This window comes from Neovison vison, chromosome 6 (assembly GCF_020171115.1).
Source record: "Neovison vison isolate M4711 chromosome 6, ASM_NN_V1, whole genome shotgun sequence".
NCBI lineage: Eukaryota > Metazoa > Chordata > Mammalia > Carnivora > Mustelidae > Neogale > Neogale vison.
In genome coordinates, this window is record NC_058096.1 from 47,057,367 (window position 1) to 47,077,148 (window position 19,782).

Sequence of the window (19,782 nt, forward strand, 5' to 3'; positions counted from 1 at the left end):
TTTAATAACTCTAAGAGATGGTTATTTCAAATGTCAAGATAACTTAATTGAAACATTACCTTTAAAGAACCTTATTACAATGAAAAAGAAAAGCTAAAAAAAAAAAAAAACAAAAAGAGAGAGAGACAAAAAGCTAAAAGAAATCAAAGGCCAACTCCTTTCCTCTGCCAAATTTTATAAACCTACCTTCAGGAATATTTAACACCAGTAAAGAAAACTTAAAACCATACAATTACATTTGCAGTGACCTAATTTTCTATGAACATCTTGGATGTCTTCAGGTTTCCAAATACAATCAGAATTATAAATCATTCTAGAAAATTATGTCTCTTAACCTGTTATCTTCTTTTCTTTATTCAGATCTATTTGTAACCACTGATATTCATCAGTGGCAAAAGCAGCCCAAGGAGGTCCAGGTTTCTTCAGCCGGGCCTTTTCAGGTCTCCAGCTGTTCTCTTGCCCTGTGTGGTCAGTCCATTCTAGCACCGATGATGCTGTTATTTGAGGATCAGCAATCACACCAGATTCCATCCCCAGTGTTCCATAACAACCTGAAACAAAAAAGACAGTAACTTGGTTTCCAGATATAAATTCACGATCTGTATAAATCTGCTCATTGGAAACCTTCTAGTGCACATGCCATTAACATAAACTATGCTAGTAATATGCTCTAAGAGAGGAATTTCAAAAGTAGGCAAATGTTTCTTGGGTCCATGTCTTTGTGTCTTATCAGGCAATGTGCATAATATTTATTTACAAGCAATAACCACCAATTTAATGGCAATACATTATCTTCTCCCTGGAACACTATCTCCAGATCAGTGAATGACTTACTCCCTACTGCCATTAGGTGTTTGCTCAGATGTCACACTTTCCACAAGGCCTGCCCCACTTAAAACTCAAAACCAATCCCTCCAGCATTGCCTATCCTCTTTCCTTATTTCTCTGTATCTTCTATAATATTATATAGAGCATGTATGTTAATTTATTTATCCAAGGTTTACTGTCAATCTCTCAATACCAGTATTTAAGCTCCAAGAAAGGAGGATTTTGCTTATTCTGCTCACTTTTATTTCACTAGTACCAGGACAGTGCCTGACAAATCAAAGGCACTCAGTAAGTATTTTCTATGGAATTAATTACTTCAGACATACTAAAAAAAAAAAAAAAAAAAAAAATCACCTTTCCTAAGGAACTCTCCTTGCTTACGTGATCATTCCCCAACTAATATAAAACCTCCAGTTTATTCTGTCCATTACATTATTGTGATATGTTGTGTGAAGGTGCAAAAAAAACAAACAAACAAACAAACAAACAAAAACCAAAACCCCAGCAATTGGCATACTGCATGATAGTGTTTAAATTATATTTACTATTATACACATTATAATAAGTTACAAAGTCCGAGAGGCTTACCACTTGTCTTAAATGTAAAAAGACTTGTAGATAAGTGTCCCCTGAAAGAGAAAAGTTATTCTTGGTGACACTCACATACTGACTTCCCCATATTTGTCTTAGTAAAACTTTTTCTTTTCTTTTTGTTTTAAAATATAAAGAACTAAGGGTATTCTATGGCCATACATATGACAACTAATGCTGTTCTTAGCCAAAAAAAAAAAAAATCTCATTTCAAAGCAGAACAACTTCTGAAATCAACATAAACAATTTTTTCTGCAAGTTTGCCCATGTGCCCTCTATTTATCTTCGTGAAAATACACTGATTCCTCAAACTTTTCCGCATCATTTGCTTTTGTTGCAAGTATGCTGTAATTCCCAGAGAATGAAGCTTAAGCTTCCTGGGGGTAAACAGAAAAAAAGCTGGCCGCAAAGAGGAGAGTCTGCATTTGGTACAGGAAACAAATATAGCTAAGAACAAGTGACAGCGTGATAATGCAGCACCCCACGTGGATTTCAAAGGATTGGCAAGTAAATGCAGCTGGGGAGAATGGAGCCCTGGGACAGATGACTAGTTTACCAAGGACTCTAAAGAACTTGAGGGGATAAAACCATCAGTGTATGCTCCCGCCTTCAGCACAACATTCAAAATGTTATTACAAGTGGATGCAACCTGTCCTTATTTTTTCCTTAGAGTATGAAAGAAAGAACTGACAAAAAAAAATTATTTCTAAAGGCAGAAGAGGAGAAAGGAATGATAAGGTCTGCATAAAATCATCTAGAAGAAACCAAGAGAAGGAAAGGTTGCTAACTCTATACCAGGAATGGGCAAATGATAGCCCGCTCACGTATGGCCTGTTTTGTATGGCCAGAAAGCGAAGAATGGTTTCTACATGTTTAAAGAGATTTAAATGAACCAAGAGAGGATAAGTGACAAGGACATTTGGCCCATAAAGCCTAATATATTTGTTAGCTGGTGCTTTACAGAAAAAGTCTGGTGACTCCCGTTTTGTACTGTCATGGATATGGATCAGGCTTCTCATCTTCTGAATGAAAACTGGCCCAGAATCTCTGAAGAGAAGCTGGTTTCAATTAGGCTTAGTATTGTCTACACAACTGAGCCCATCTAATAAGCAAGATTTACCAAAACAGATTCCAAGTATCACATTTCTATTTAATGTTTCAACTTTTCCTGCTTTTGATGCCTAGTCTGTGTTTCAAAAAACAGATCACTGTAGTGACCATAAAAAAATACACTCTTAAAATATCCTCTTTGGAGGAGAGGAGGATTCATAATATGACTACCTCTGACTTATGTCAAAATTTAATTTATAGAGCATTTCAGTTATCCTCAATCTATCTAGGCCAAACAGGCTAGAAGAAACAGAGTAGTTATGCCTCCCAATCTTTGAAATGAAGTAAAAATTTGGCCACAGACTTTTAGACCCTTACTCTAGAATTTTCAAAACTCAAAAAAGAACATGTCATCCTTCTAAATGACTACCTTTGTGATGGAGAACATGCCAAGTTGTGCGACCCTGCCCGTCCTCTTCAGTACACATGGACAACGAGCACACAAGAATGGGATGCTCACCACACAGATGTTTCATTGACACCATTAACAGTGACGTTGCTGAGGTCTAACTAGCTGGTATCCCACTCCTGCCCCACACCCTTCCTTATAGAACCAATAACGTAGATACTTACACCACAGACGTGACGTTGTTAGCCAAAGAACTCTCATAGTATGGGATACCTTTACTAATTACAACACTGATTTGGCCACCCAAAATATTGGACACTACTCCTGCGTGTACACCAGCCATGCACAAGGGCGAGGACTTGAGAAAAGGAAAAACAAAAGATTAGTATTTAATTTTCTTTGATAATTTATAAACAAGACACTCAGGCTTCCTCAAGAAATGAGTCAACTGGGGCAGTTTTCTCAATAGACATAGGATTACTGATGTGGTAACATAGTACAGACTCGTAGCACAAGAAAAAGAATAAAATATCACATACAAAATACTAAAAAGAAATAATTCCTAGAAAATAAACAAGATTAAAGATATATAGAGTAGGTACAGCAATCTATTCTGGAGTTAAAAAAAAGAAAGTTCTATCACAACTTGAACATTAAGTCTATGCTGCTTAGACTTACATCTCTATATCCATGAGGGATTGTTCCAGATATCTCAGCAAAAGGAAGCAGACAACCAGCTGGGCAGTACTTACTGTGAAATAAAAACAAGTTAAAGGGTATAAAATAGTTCTGTACTTACTGGGGGAGAAAGAACAACAACAACAAAAAAATCACATAGTTCATTTTTCAGTTCATTCAAATACTATAATCTCACTACCCTGAGAAGCACCACTTCTAAAAAGCCCTTTCAGACTTTATTCCATCCATCTATATAAAACCTCTTCGCCCACATATTTAAAATAATTGTGTCATATTCTACATACTGTTTTATTTTACTTCATAATGAAAACTTCATAATGAATGACAGACGTATTTTTACTATAAGACCTATTTATATTTAACAGCTACATGCTGTTCTATTTTGTGGATAAACCACAATTTATTTCACCAACCCTCTACTGATCAAATTTGACTTAAAAATGTTTGGCATCAGGGCACCTGGGTGGCTCAGTCATGATCCCAGGGTCCTGGGATCGAGCCCCACATCAGGTTCTTTGCTTAGCAGGAAGCCTGCTTCCTCTTCTCTCTCTGCCTGCCTCTCTGCCTACTTGTGATCTCTCTCTGTCAAATAAATAAATAAAATCTTGAAAAAAAAAATGTTTAGCATTCATTCATTCATTCATTCACTCACTTCTCCCACCCAGCCACTCAACAGTTACCGGAATGTCTATTATGTTGCCTTTGAGTGATGGGCTGTGCTAGGTACTGGGTTTACAAAACATCAACCAAATAAACATGGCCCAGTCTTCCCTGGGTTTATACTCCTGAGGTTGGGGGAAGACATTAAACTAACACGTCTATGAGTAATTAATCAGACTATGATTCTGCTATGAATAAAAGGCACTCCATGAAATAGCTAGGAGAAAGCAAACGTAATCCAAGTAATACAAACATTAGGTAAATTTACTATGTGCCAGGCAGCCTTCTCAGTACACCTCAGGAACCACACAAGAACCCCAATAGTAGGTACTAGTATTATCCTCATTTTACAAATGAGGGAACTGAGAAACAGTGTGCCCAGCTCCCATAACCGGGAAGTGGCACGTGGGCGCCAGAGTCAATGCTCTTACACAGGGCTCTGCACTGCCAAAGTTGGGAAATGGGGCTCTGAGGAAGTGAAGCCTCAGCAAAGGGAGGGAAATGCACCCGAATGGATGGAACAGTAAGCTCATAAGGAGAGGTGACCTGTTTGCTTCTTCAGCTAAGGACGACCGTGTGGGCAGAGTACAGTGAGCTCTGGAAAACTAAACGGTTTAGTTTAGGCTTTTTGTTTAATAAGGCTTCATGCAGAGCCTTGTGGACTATGGGAATGAGTTGGGAATATATTCCTAAGTAAATGAAGGATTTTAAAGCTTATACACATAATCTGAAAAAGATTATTCTGGCTCCTGAGGAGAGCTGGGAGGAACCCTGAGACCTTGGTGGGCTGGGGGCGTCGCAATCCAGGCAAGAGAAATCGGCAGCTTGCCTGTGGGTGCTACTGATGGAGTGGAGAGCAGGGGCTCGAAGACCCTGTGGCAGGCGGTGTGCCAGACACTGAGGCCAGAGTCCTCTCTGCTGACCGAGATCTTCTGTAAGTGCTGATGAGCACACCCATCATGCAGACGGAGAACTTTCTTTGAAGACAAAATAAAGGCTGCTCTTTGGGAAGTGGTAGCAAGTTGGGGGCAGGTTAGTGAGACCGGTCTTAGAAGATGAGAATAAATGTGCCAAGCATAGAGGAGTAAATCAATTCCGGGCAAAAGTTCTGAGAGCTCAGAGCAGTGGAAAGAATCCATAAGTATGTAAGATGAGACTGGAAAAATGATCCAAGGGCTACCTATGAAAGATCCTGAAACCCAGGCTAAGAAATCTGGATGGCATTTTGTCTTAGTAATAAGGAGCTCCCGAAGATTTTAAAGCAGGGGAATGATCAGGCATTTATTTTAGAATGAAACTTGGCAGCAACGTGAGTGGCAGAATAAAAGCCAGTAAAGGTTAGAAATGGAAAATCAAATAGAAGGGCATCCCAGTCCAGACAAGAGACAAGGATATAAAGCAGGGAAACAGTAGTAGAAATGCTGCTTGGGCAAGGACACTGAAGAATTCTGTCATAGCCTAAATAATTTTCTTCCCTTTTTTGAGGGAGAAAAAAAAAGCTCCTCTAACTTCATTAGCAATTTTGCCAGATTTTTCAAAGCAACCAGTTCTACTTTTAAAGTATTATTAAAATACTTTACTTTCATACTATAATGCTTTCATTATAGAAAAGATCCAAATGCTACAAATAAAGCAAAATTTAAACATGGTAAATCAATGGCTTTAAATAAGCTATAATTTATTGATATCTTAGAATAATTATTATATGTCACACCTGTGACACATATAGTAATGCACATTAATCATAAGTGTTTAAGAATAATGATGAAGTGGATGAAGAGTAATATTTAAGGGGAAAAACGTCACAAATATGGTCATACCTGAACTCAGGTTCCAAAAAACTGGATGCAGTGTCTAAGCAAGTAATTAGATCTAGAAAAACAAAAATAAAAAACGGATTCAGTAATACATAGGTTTACTCTTACTGAAACACCAACTGTTTCCAAATCCCAAATGATATTGTTCTAAATTTTAAATCTCAACAGCTGTCAAGGTAGGACTAGTAAGTTTTTACAAGTTTTTGTTACTCATGATTTCTTTTTGGTTTTAAGTATCTTTATTTTGGGGGCTATGCCTCTCAAATACTGTTTGTTACCACACCTCCTCACAGAGTCCTCTGTGTTGTCTATCTACATATACACGCACACATACACACACATACATAAGGTACACAGGTAAGTATAATGTATAGACTTAAAATAACTTCTACAAAATACAGCTTCTGAATAAAGAAAAATTACTATATAACTAAAAAGTGATCCTCTGCTAATTACACACAACGAAAAAAATGGCAAGAAAGATGAATTAGTTTTGTTACTCTAAGGAACAGATTCTGAAAATCTAGTCCATGGCCAGGACCAGCAGCACCAGTTCATCTTCTGCAAATGAACAGAAATTCAAATTCTTGAACACCATCCAGATTTACAGAGTCTCTGGCAGTGGAGACCCAAAAATCTGCTTTAACAAAAGCTCCAGATACGTCTTAAGCACACTGAAGTTGAAGAAACACTAATCTAAATAAGAAGGAACTTTAAAATTTAACATTTCTATCCAGAAATCAAATCTGAATAGGAGCTAACCTGTTTCTTTCATTAAGACTTAGTTTGGGGGCGCCTGGGTGGCTCAGTGGGTTAAGCCGCTGCCTTCGGCTCAGGTCATGATCTCAGGGTCCTGGGATGGAGTCCTGCATCGGGCTCCCTGCTCAGCGGGGAGCCTGCTTCCTCCTCTCTCTCTCTGCCTGCCTCTCTGCCTATTTGTGATCTCTCTCTGTCAAATAAATAAATAAATAAATATTTAAAAAAAAAAAAAAAGACTTAGTTTGTAGGCTGGGGAAAAGGTGGCTCTAGGTTGTCAACATCATCCTTCTGCTCTAGGACAGAGGGCCAAGTCCTCAACACAGCCCACAGGTCTGGAAGTGGTGGCCTGGTCCTGTCTAAGTCTGGTTTTTTACCTGTGCTGGGTTCCTGCCATATTAGCCTTCTTTGGTTCCCCTGGCACATGCTACCCACTTTACCTGGCATGACCTTCTACTGTCCCTTCGCCTTGCTAGCTTAACTGGCACTTCCTTACAGATATTCCTCATCTTCACAGGTCAAACACCCTGAGCACACAGTAGGCACCTATGGGTTTTTTTTTGGTTGTTTTAATGAATAGTTGACTATTATGTGTTCTCAAAGTACCACGTGTTATGTAAGAAAAATCCACTGATGCAGCTGGACAGTACTAAGCGACATCACTGCATGATGCCTGGACTATGGTCACCTTTGTTTTGTCAGCAGCAATCACAGCATATGGCATAACAGCAGGCTTTCAATCAACATTTATTGAATAAAGGGAAGAATAAAAGTTTGTGACTGTTGGCATGTTTGGCTAAGCCCAGTCATGGACTAATTTGTATGAAGGTAAACCTAGAAGGCCCTAATAAGGCAATCACAAAGGTAAGTGATTTCACATATAAATGCTTGGCCGAACAAGTGTGCGGAGGGTGACAATACACTGAGATAACACCCCACAGGCATCCTGGCATGCTGACAGCATGCAAATAGTCATTACATTTCCTTTTCCTTCTTTGGTCAGAAAGAGAGAGAGAATGCAGAAGCACGTAAGGCAGCAGGCAGAGAAGCAGGCTCCTTGCTGAGCAGGGAACCCAATGTGGGGTTCAATCCTAAGACCCTGAGATCATGGCCTGAGCCGAAGGCAGATGCTCAACCAACTGAGTCACCCAAGTGACCTGAATAATTTAATGAATAATATAATTAATTAATGTCTACCACAGCAAGCACAGATAACTGATTATTTTATAATTCTGAAGAAATTATGTGATTATCACCCAAATGAAATGTGTCTTGGAAGAACTACAGCACAACTGTTACACCAATAAGAAAGTGATATTTGAGATCAATTACATGGATTAATACACCACTGGCACTTGAATGATGATCAAATCTGTGTTTTAGGAGTTCAGAAAAATACATGCCTGGATAGCGGTTCATGACTACCTGACTGAGTGACCGAGAAAAGTAGACTGAATTACCTATACCCTGGTTATGGCAATCTTCAAACTACATCAGTTAGAACTGATTTTCTACTTTCCTGCTCTACCAACAGGATTTCTAACTTCTAAGATTAAAAGTTGAATGTTCAAAAAAAAAAAAGTTGAATGTCTAAAAGTAATAGCCTGGGATGCAAAGGTACCTGTGTGGTCCAGCGTGGCATTCAAAACCACAAGAAGACTGCCAGCTGGCCTCAGTACTTTCAGGCCATGTGCCAGTATGCTGGCCAGCTACAGATATACTTGATCAGACCAGTGCTTTATCCTAAGTACATGGACTGCTAAAACTCCAGATTATGCTATGCAACTCACTTGACTTCACTTTCAAATTCCACAGGCCCTCAAAAGATGTCCCTAGGAGAAAAATAGGATTTCAAAATGGACAGCTATGAGGAGAGCCAAGAACACTAAAGACAGAAAAAGAGAATCACGATTACGAATACCAAGCTTTATAACACCACAGAGGCAAAGAAAACTTCAAGCTGGCAATTAAGATGTTTTAAAATGTGTCTTTTCTGAAAGCTTTTTCCAAGTAAACAGCCTTCCAGAAAACCACTATTATTACAAGACTCCCAGCTAATAACACAGCATAGGCAAGATGAATACAGATCAAAAGAAACCATCTGCCTCACAGCCTTCTGATAGCAATGTATAAGAAGTTGTAATGAATGGAACAGAAATGAGAGTCCAGAAATAAATTCTAGATTTAAAGTCAACTGATTTTGATAAAGATGCCGAAACAATTCAGTGGGGAGGAAGAATGGTCTCTTTAACAAATGGTGCTGGGACACGAGGATATCCACATGCAGAAGAATGAAATTGCACCCCTACCTCAAGATCCCATACAAAAATTAAAGGGGATCTAAATTTAGGAGCCAAAACTATATCTCTTACAAGAAACTGTAGGTAAAATTTTGACCTTGAATTAAGCAATGTTTTCTTAGCTATGATACCAAAAACATAAGTAGCCATACAAAAATACATTTCATCAAAATTGAATTTCATCAAAATTAAAAACTTCTATGCTTCAAAGAATCCTATCATAAAAGGGAAAGGTAATCCACACAATGGGAGAAAACACTTGCAAGTCGTATAATCTGATAAGGATCTAGTACCCAGAATAAAGAATTATTCCAACTTGATTTTAAAAAGACAACTCAATTTAAAAATGAGCAAAGGATCTGAATAGACTGCTCCAAAGGAGACATACAGATGGCCAATAAGCACATGAAAAGATACTCAACATAACTATCAGGGAAATGCAAATCAAAGTCACAATGAGAAACACGTTATACCCACTGGGATGTCTAGAATCAAAAGGAGAGATAGTAACAAGTGTTGACAAGAATGTGGAGAAACTGGAACCTGCATGTACTTCTTGAGAGATTTTTAAATGGTGTAGCTGCTTTAGAAAAAGGTTTAGCAGTTTCTTTAAAAAGGGTAAAGACAGAGATACGATACGACCTAGCAATTCCACTACTAGAATATACCCCCCAAAATGAAAATATATGCCCATCAAACACTTGTACATGAATGCTTATCAACTAATGAATGGATCAATCTGGTATATCTGTACAACAGAATATTACTCTGCCACAAAAAAGAGTGCAGTACTCATATATGCTACAACATGACCTCTGAAAACATGCTGAGTGAAATAAGCCAGCCACCAAAGCCCCCACATTATATGACTCCATTTATATGAAATATCAAAAATAGGTAAATCTATAGAGAAAAAAGTAGAGAAAAAAGTAGGACTAGAGAGGGAGAGGGTTAAGGGGTAGGGAATGGGGTGACCACTAGTGACTGTGGAGCTTCTTCTGGGGTGAAGAAAATGTTCTAAAATTGACTATGGCGATGACTGCACAACTGTAAATATACTGAAAATCAATGAACTATGTATTTTGAGTAGGTGAAATGTATGGTATAATAAAAGCTTTAAAAGTGAAGAAAAAGAAGGATCATAAAAGTAGTCACATTTTTTTCTTTATATAGAGCACATGTGCATTGAGGGATGAAATAAAGCCTAGAAAAAGAGCCAGGACTGGCAGTTTGCTTGTTTATTCATTCATTCATTTATTCACTCAACAAATATTTAGTAAGTATGTATTATGACCAGGTGTTGTTATAGGCAGTAGAGTTAAAGAATCTCTGCATATAGAAAAGGCACCCTGTGTGGGGGATAAGAGAAAGTAGTATGAATAAGAAACAGACACTATCTTAACAAGTGATAAATACATTAGAAAAAAATAAGGAAACAAAGGCAGGTAGGAAAAGTTAAGGGGTTGCGATTTTAAGGAACACAGGACAGATCTTACTGAGAAGGTGGCATAAATAAAACTCTAAAACAGGTGAGGGAATGAGCTACAGGGGTGGGAATAACAAAAGATAGGCAGAGGGAATCACAAAGGCCCTGAGGAAGAAGCACACTTAGCATGTTTGCTGCCAGAGGGAACAAGGAAAAGAAGATTAAGAACTGAAGTCAGAGCGAGTGAGAAGCCATCTCCTAGAAGGCCCCGGAGGTAAGGACACTGAGCAAAGTGAGAAGAGACCTTCAGTTTTATAGGATCATACTCACCACCAGGTTGAGAGTAGGCTGAAGGAGAGAAAGGACAGAAAGAAAGGTCAGCGAAAAAAATCTCTGGTCATAACTGAGGTAGAGGTAGATAACTTGAATGAGAGTGGCAGCAAGAGGTGTTGAGATGTAGTCAGAAGCTGATACACAAAGACTCTGAGAAATGGCTAATGAATATAAAGTTTGAGGGAGTCAACCACAACTATAAGGTTTCTGGCCTGAGCAAATTGAAAGATGGAACTTCTTTCTACAGAAAGTGCTTAGGCAGTGATTTCTCAATAATTAGCAATGATAAAGCACCATTGTCAACCCAACTGTCATGCTGGACATACTGTAAGATGTCCTGTAATGCCAGAAGATCAGTGGTATGTTCAAAGTGAAAGGCAGTATATGTACTGAGCTCTTCTCAACTAAGAGTTTCTGCATGGGACTTAAAAAGCTTTTAATCAAATATACTATATTTATATTTATAGTATATAATATAAATAAATATTTATATTATATAAAATAATAAAACATAAAATATAGAAAACATATAATATATAATTATAAATTATATATTTTATAATTATAATATATTTAATATATAATTATAATAAAATATAATTATAAATTATAAAAATAAAGTAATAAAATATATTAAAAATAAAATATATTTTATATAATAAAAATATATAATAATAAAAATATTATATATATTATAAATATACAATGTTATATTATATACTATATATAATATATAACTATGATTATATTATACATAATCAAAAATCCTTTAATCAAATATCTAAAAAGAGATAATACATAAATTATAAAATATAAAATATAAATTATAAAATACATAAAATTATAAACTACATTAAAAAAAGAGTAAATAAATGTATTTACTGCTACAGAAAACATTAAAGACAGTATACTTCATTGGGAAGCTCTGGGCCATAGAGAATGGCAGCAGTAGGATGCAGAATGCACTCAGGGTTCTGCTGAAGCTGACTGGCATTCTATTCTTCTCCTTGTGCAGCCTGAAGGAGAACTGGCATCCATCATGTAGATTCTACACTAGTCTCCGCAGTACAGTCTACCCCAAAGTGAGTGTAATCTAGTCCCTCTAGGAGGCTCCCTAATATCTGCTGCCTTCCTTAACCCTAGAGGGCTTTCTAGAGGAAGCAGGCCTGAGGTGGGGTTGCGGAGGCAAAATAATGTAATTGTGATGAAGAATATGAGAAAATTCAGAAAAAAAGGCAGGTCAACAATCAACAACAGGATGAAAGATTTCAACATTTTCTTAACAAAAACAGCAACATGAGATATTCTAAGACAGCTCCCAATTTAGTAATATTACTATCAGCCATAACTGATGTCCTAAAACAATTTTTTTTAAAATTTAAGTACAACTAAACATTTTTCTAATACCTAATAACGGCATAGGCTGGGAAACTTTATAATTGTCCCATGAAATATTTATTTAAACATTACATCTAATGTTAACCCATCATAACATCACAGAATCACAAATCAATTAAAAATAGCATTATTTGTTACTATATCAGAAATATTTTTGATTGACAGCACTATTTCTGAGACAGCAGAATTATGAAATAGATTTGTATCTTCCCCCAATTGATATCCTGTTTTGTGTTCCTGAGTGAACTGAAAAAACTCTCAGCAGTGTTAGCACTGACTACATAAACTGCTGGGTATAATTTTTGTGCAGTTGAAGCCATTCTTAAAGGAAGGAAGCCTGAGTGCCCATATTTATTCTAATTCAAGAAAACATAAAGTACTATAGTAAGTTACCATATTTATTTACCCCAAAGAAGAAAACAAATGAAGACAATGCATATTCTTCTTTATTTGCTCTAATATTCTTTAAATAACAAACTTCCCAGAGCCTGAAGGAATATGAAGTCATGCCTCCTAATTTACTTTGCCGGCAACCTTGCATTATAGATACGCTACTTTGTTCAAGGGCTACAGGGTGGAGGACAAGACTCATTGTGTTGCTCCAGCCAATATTACCATGTGACCCTGGGCATAATCCCTTGTTTCCGCAATAGGAACCTGGTATTAATGAACCATCTGCCATTTAGTGAAAGAAATTTACATATGTAATAGAACATAATTTATTGTGATTCAGAGTTAAATAACATTTACTCAGTGGCAGATACTATAGGAGGCATTTTATACCTTCTCTCCTTTTACATACTGAGAGTAGAGATTAAATCTTACGTTTCTCTTAGAAATATTACAATGTCATCTGTGGAAGCTGAACCTATAGTAGGAGCTCAGGTGAAAATAGCCATGCTTTCTTATGGATGATGCAGGCATGACTCGGTCGCCTAAAAAGTAATGTAGTCAGGCTGTAAGGTACAAATGGTGAATCAAACCCTCTTCATACCTAAGTTCCTGCATGTGTGCATTAAAAAACAAATACAAGAATATTAAAAGTCATAGAACATTAGAACCTAAGATTTTATATAAAATATATGTGACATTAGAAATATTAGAAGATTATAAAATATTAAAATTCCTGTGACCTACACAGTATTTAGGGTGCTAATGAACACATCAGTAAGAGCAGCAGTGAAAGAATATGTCACTGGATAACATAAGACACCACAGAAACACAAACTCCGTCCCCTCACAGCATTCCTAATTCACTAAAAAAATGAAACAAAAAACACTAAAATCATTAGGGTCCTTCAGATTACCTGCACTTGCAATAATTTTATTTTTAGATTTTATTTATTTATTTATGTATGTATGTATGTATGTATGTATGTATGTATTTATTTGTCAGAGAGAGCACACAAGCAGGCAGAGTGGCAGGTAGAGGCAGAGAGAGAAGCATGCTCCCTGCTAAGCAAGGAGCCCAAAGTGGGGCTCGATCCCAGGACAATGAGATCATGACATGAGCTGAAGGCAGCAGCTTAACCGATTGAGCCACCCAGGTGTCCCTGTAATAAATTCTATCCCATAAACTGAATAGTCTCTTTGGGTTAATTAACACTCTCTTAACAAACTGTTTTAAAGTGCTCTTTCTATGCAAAATTATCAACACTTAATTGTTCAGCACAAACTGACACCAAAAAACACATTTTTCTGTATGTGTATTACATACACAAAGTATTAATTTGTGTGTAAATAAAAACAAATCTAAAAATGTGCATATAAACTGAGACTTCATTAATAAAATCTTAAGAGTTCAAGAGTTTTTAAATGTCGGCTACCACAACAAAAATCAGGAACACAATAAAAATGCTAAAAATAGAAACCTAGCTAAATGTACTCAGAATTCAAAGATTCCCATAAAATTACTGTATAATTAAGGTAGCAAGCAATCTTAAATAACTCATGCTCTATTTTTAAAACCAAAAGCATCTCATGAAAAAAACCAACAAAATAAAACCAAAACAAAACAATCAGTTATAGAAATCTGGACTCTATTAGAAAGTAGTTCTATATTCTACCCTTTTTCATTTACAAGTTGATTTAATCTAATAAGATGGAAAAAATGGTAAGTATTTGCCAAGAAAATGTGGTTAAAGAAGGCAGCAATCAGAAAACTTTTAAACTATTGGTGTTAATCCTAAAAATGACCTAATAGTTTAGCAATTTTGGACACTGCTGCTATGAACATTGTGGTGCAGATGCCCCTTTTTTTCACTACATCTGTATCTTTGGGTTAAATACCCAGTATTGCAATTGCTGGGTTATAGGGTACTTCTACTTTTAATGTCCTGAGGAACCTCCATACGGTTTTCCAGAGTGGCTGCACCAGTTTGCATTCCAACCAACTGCATAGGATATCTCTGCATCCTCACCAACATCTGTTGCTTCCTAAGTTGTTAATTTTAGCCACTCTGACTGGTGTGAGGTGGTATCTCATTGTGGCTTTGATTTGTATTTCCCTAATGGCTAGTGATGTTGAACATTTTTTATGTGTCTCTTGGCCATCTGTATGTCTTCTTTGGAGAAATGTCTGTACATGTCTTCTGCCCATTTCTTGACTGGATTATTAGTTTTTTGGGGGTGTTGAGTTTGATAAGTTCTTTACAGATCTTGGATACCAGCCCTTTATCTGTAACATCATATGCAAATATCTTCTCCCTTCCGTGGGTTGCTTCTTAGTTTTGCTGTTTCCTTTCTACATCAAAAACTAATGATGTACTATATACTGTCTAACTGAACATAATAATAATAATAAACCCAACATATAACAATAATCCCATCAAAAGAGAATATTTCCCAGGCTCAGCTGTTTGTAAGGCATAAGCAGATGACTCTCAGATTCTAAGGGGTCAGGAGGCAATGAATAAAGTGTTGGTAAATTCCAGTTAGAAAATTCATTAGTATATACCTTGGCTCATTTTACTTCACATGAAATTTTAAACTATTTACTATTTTTTTCCTACTAAAAAAGCACAAACCTACAAAAGTATGACCACTACAAATTCTGGACTGGTAAAATCTGAAATAAAGAGGTTTAACATTACTTTTTAAGGATGATATCATGTTCTACAAAAGAAGTACTGACTATCACTTCTTAGCTGCATGTGTAACTAAGGCACATACATCTACTCCCATCAATTTACGGTACATAACAGAGGCTGCCTTAAAGGACTTGGAAGGTTTCAATGCAAATATAGATATGTCTTCTGAGCTCATTGTTCTATAATTAAAATAACTTAAACATTATTGCCCAGAGTCATCCTACAAATGTGTTTTCCCTAGAAACTGGCTAATGTTAAACAGATTCAAAACCAAGTATTTGGATCACTCACCTATAAAATTTATTTTTCAAGTCCAGTGGTAAATGTTTTTAATTTTACATTTTAGAATGAAAATGTCAGTCACCTTTACTATTAACTAGATAAACAGATCTGACTTACTGACTCTGGACCTCTGAATAACTGGTTTTGCTTGTCTCAGTAAGACCAGCAGTAACTTGGGAATTTCTCTCAATAGACCTTCTCACGAGTGGTTGATAATACGAGGTCTAGGACGTCTCTAGGGTCTACATATTTTTTCAATTTTCAAATAAAAATTTCAATTTCAAGAAAGGATGTTTTCTTGTCAAATGCTTTTTATGCATATATTGAAAGGATCATATGGTTCCTGTTCTTTCTTTTATGTAGTCTATCACACTGACTGATTTGCAGATGTTGAATGACACTTATGGCCTAGGAATAAATGCCATTTAGTCACGGTAATTTTTTTTAACGTACTGTTGGATCCTATTAGCTAGTATCTTGGTGAGAATTTTGCAACCATGTTCATCAGTGATATTGGTCTGTTATTCTCCTTTTTGGTGGGATCTTTGGTTTTAGGATCAAGGTAATACTTACTGGCCTCATATAAAGAGTTTGGAAGTTTTTCTTTCATTTCTATTTTTTAAATTTATTTTTAATTTATTTTCAGCATAACAGTATTCATTATTTTTGCACCACACCCAGTGCTCTATGCAATTTGTGCCTCTATAATACCCACCACCTGGCACCCCAACCTCCCACCCCCAGCCCCTTCAAAACCCTCAGATTGGTTTTCATTTCTATTTTTTTAAAACAGCTTGAGAAGAATAGATATCAATTCTTCAAATGTTTGAGAAGAATTACTCTGGGAAGCCCCCTGGCCCTGAACTCTTGTTTATTGGGAGGTTTCTGATTATTGCCTCAATTTCCTTGCTGGTTACAGATCTGTTAAGTTTTCCTATTTCTTCCTGTTTCAGTTTTGGTAGTTGTTATGTTTTTAGGAATGCATCCATTCCTTCCAGCTAGCCTAATTTGTTGGCATATAGTCGCTCATAATATGTTCTAATAATGGTTTGTATTTCCTCAGTATTGGCTGTGCTCTCTCCTCTTTCATTCATGATTTTATTCATTTGGGCCCTTTCCTTTTGTTTTTGATAAAACTGGCTAGCAGTTTATCCATCATATTAATTCTTTCAAAGAACAAGCTCCTAGTTTCATTGATTTTTCTACTATTCTCTTGGTTTGTATATCATTGATTTCTGCTCTAATCTTTATTAATTCTCTTCTCAAGCTAAGCTTAGGCTTTATTTGCTGTTCCTTCTCCAGCTCCTTTAGAAGGAATGTTAGGTTTCTTGTTTCTTGAGAAAGGCTTGTATTGCTACAGAGTTTCCTCTTAGGACCATCTCTGGTGCATCTCAAAGGGTTTGAACAGTTGTGTTTTCATTTTCATAGGTTTTTTCATTCTTCTTTAATTTCCTGGTTGACCCATTCATTCTTAATAGGATACCTTTAACCTCCATATGTTTGAGATCTTGCCAAATTTCCTCTTGTTTTTAAGTTCAAATTTCGAAGCACTGTGGTCTGAAAATATGCAGGGAGCGATCCCAATCTTTTGGTACCTTTTGGCCCCTGACTTGTGACCCAGTATGTGACCTATTCTGGAGAATGTCCCATGTGCACTTCAGAAGAGTGTATATTCTGTTGCTTTAGGATGGGATGTTCTGAATATTTTGAAGTCCATCTGGTCCAGTGTGTCATTCAAAGCCCTTGTTCCCTTGTTGTGATCTGCTTCAATGATTTGTCTATTGCATAAGTGGGGTGTTAAAGTCCCCTACTATGATTATCAATATGTTTATTTTATTTTATTATTAACTGGTTTATCTAATAGGCTGCTCCCTGGTTAGGGACATACATATTTACAATTGTTAGATCTTCTTGTTGGATAGACTGTTTAATTACCATCTAGTTTACCTGCTTATCTCTTTTGGTTTAAAATTTAATTTGTCTGATATATGCATTGCTTCCCCAGCTTTCTTTTGATGTTCATTAGCATGATAAATGGTTTTCCACCCCCTCATTTTCAATCTGGAGGTGTCTTTGGTTCTAAAATGAGTCTCTTGCAAACAGCTTATCAACAGGTCTTGCTTTTTTATCCAATTTGATATCCTGTGTCTTTTGATTGGGGCATTTAGCCCATTTACATTCAGAATAACTAATGAAAGACATGAACTTAGTGCCACCATATTACCTGTAAAGCCTCTGTTTCTGTACATTGTCCTTGCTCCTTTCTGGTCTATGTTAATTTCTGGGCTCTCTCCTCGCTTAAAAGATCTCCTTTAATATTTCTTGCAGGGCTGGTTTACTGATCACAAATTCTTTTAGCTTCCATTTGTCCTGGAAGATTTTTTAAATCTCTACTATTATTTGGAATGACAGACTTGAAGGATAAAGTATTCTTGGCTGCCTGCGTTTCTCATTTAGCTTCCTAAATATATCATGCTTGTCCTTTTGGCCTACCAGGTCTCTAAGGATAGGTTTGCTGCCAATCTAATGTTTCTACCCTTATAGATCATGGACCACTTGTTCCAAGCTTCTTTCAGTATTTTCTCTTTGTCTCTGAGATTTGAAAGCTTCACTACTGTATGTTGGGTTGTTGACCTATTTTTACTGATTTTGAGGGGGGTTTCTCTGTTTTTTCTGGACTTAAATGCCTATTTCCATCCCCAGACTAGGAAGTTCTCTGCTAAAATTTGCTCCAATATACCTTTTGTCTCACTATCTCTGCCCTTCCTCTTCTGGGATCCCAAATATTCTAATATTGTTTCACTTTATGGTAATACTTATCTCTTGAATTCTCCCCTCATGATCCCGTAGTTGTTTATCTTTCTTTTTCTCAGCTTCCTTATTCTCCATCACTTTGTCTTCTATATCATTAATTCTCTTTTCTGTCTCATTTATCCTAGCAGTTACAGACTCCCATTTTTTATTGTACCTCATGAATAGCCTTTTTGATTTGACTTGATTGGATTTCAGTTCTTTCATTTCTCCAGAAGGGGATTCTCTAGTGTCTTCTATGATTTTTTTCAAGCCCAGCTAGTATCTTTATATTCATTTTTCTAAACTCCAGTTCTGGCATCTTACTTACATCCATATTGATCAGGTCCCTCTTGTTCTCTTTTTTGAGATGAGTTTTTCCATCTTGTCATTCTTGCAGAAAGTGGTCGCTTTTCTATTTGTAGGATTGCAGCAATTCTTTTCTTAGATCCGAGGTTGGGTTTACAGTGTTCTGAATGATTTGACAGCTATCTAGCTGAATTCCCGGGACCAGACAAAACTAAGATCTCCTACTTCCTTTTAAAAAAAATTATCTATTTGAGAGAGAGAGAGAGAGAGAGAAAGCAGAGAAAGGAAGAGAGAACATGAGCGGAGTGGGGGAGAGGCAGAAGCAGGCTCCCCGCTGAGCAGGGAGTCTGATGTGGGGCTCAGTACTAGGACCCTGGGATCTGAGCCAAAGGCAGATGCTTAACCAACTGAGCCACCCAGGCACCCCTTTTTTGATTAAAACTCTTCACAGTATAGGGATAGAGGGAATACATCTCAATATTACAAAAGCCATATATGAAAAGCCCACAGTGAATATCATTCTCAATGGGAAAAAACTGAGAGCTTTCCCCCCTAAGGTCAGGAACATGGCAGCGATGTCCACTATCACCACCATTGTTCAACAATGTACTAGAAATCCTAGCCTCAGCAATCAAACAACAAAAAGAAATAAAAGGCATCCAAATTGGCAAAGAAGTCAAACTCCCACCCTTTGCATATTACATGATACTCTATGTGGATATCCAAAAGACGCCACCCCCAAATTACTGGAACTCATATAGAAATTCAGCAAAGTGGCATGATATAAAATCAATGCACAGAAATCAGTTGCATTTCTGTATACTAACAATGAGACACAAGAAAGAGAAATTAAGAGTTGATTCCATTTATAGTTATAATTATACCAAAAACCATAAAATACCCAGCAATAAACCTAACCAAAGAAGAAAAGGATCTGTACTCAGCAAACTATAAAACCCATAAAAAAAATTGAGGAAGACACAAAGAAATGGAAAAACATTTCCTGCTCATGGAACAGAAGAACAAATATTGCTAAAATGTCTAC

General features: G+C 36.7%; 1 protein-coding gene across 2 annotated transcripts in view; it reads right to left on the minus strand.

The window, feature by feature from the left end:
- The window catches only part of DCBLD2 (discoidin, CUB and LCCL domain containing 2), a 96,632-nt gene that overhangs the window by 18,855 nt on the left and 57,995 nt on the right, over positions 1–19,782 (minus strand). For both annotated transcript variants that reach the window (XM_044251196.1, XM_044251197.1), the window contains 5 exons: positions 6,058–6,109; positions 3,557–3,629; positions 3,103–3,236; positions 1,417–1,457; positions 336–551 (listed from right to left, as the gene is read on the minus strand). In XM_044251196.1, coding sequence (XP_044107131.1) covers positions 336–551; positions 1,417–1,457; positions 3,103–3,236; positions 3,557–3,629; positions 6,058–6,109 — 516 coding nt within the window. The remainder of the gene's footprint in view (positions 1–335; positions 552–1,416; positions 1,458–3,102; positions 3,237–3,556; positions 3,630–6,057; positions 6,110–19,782) is intronic.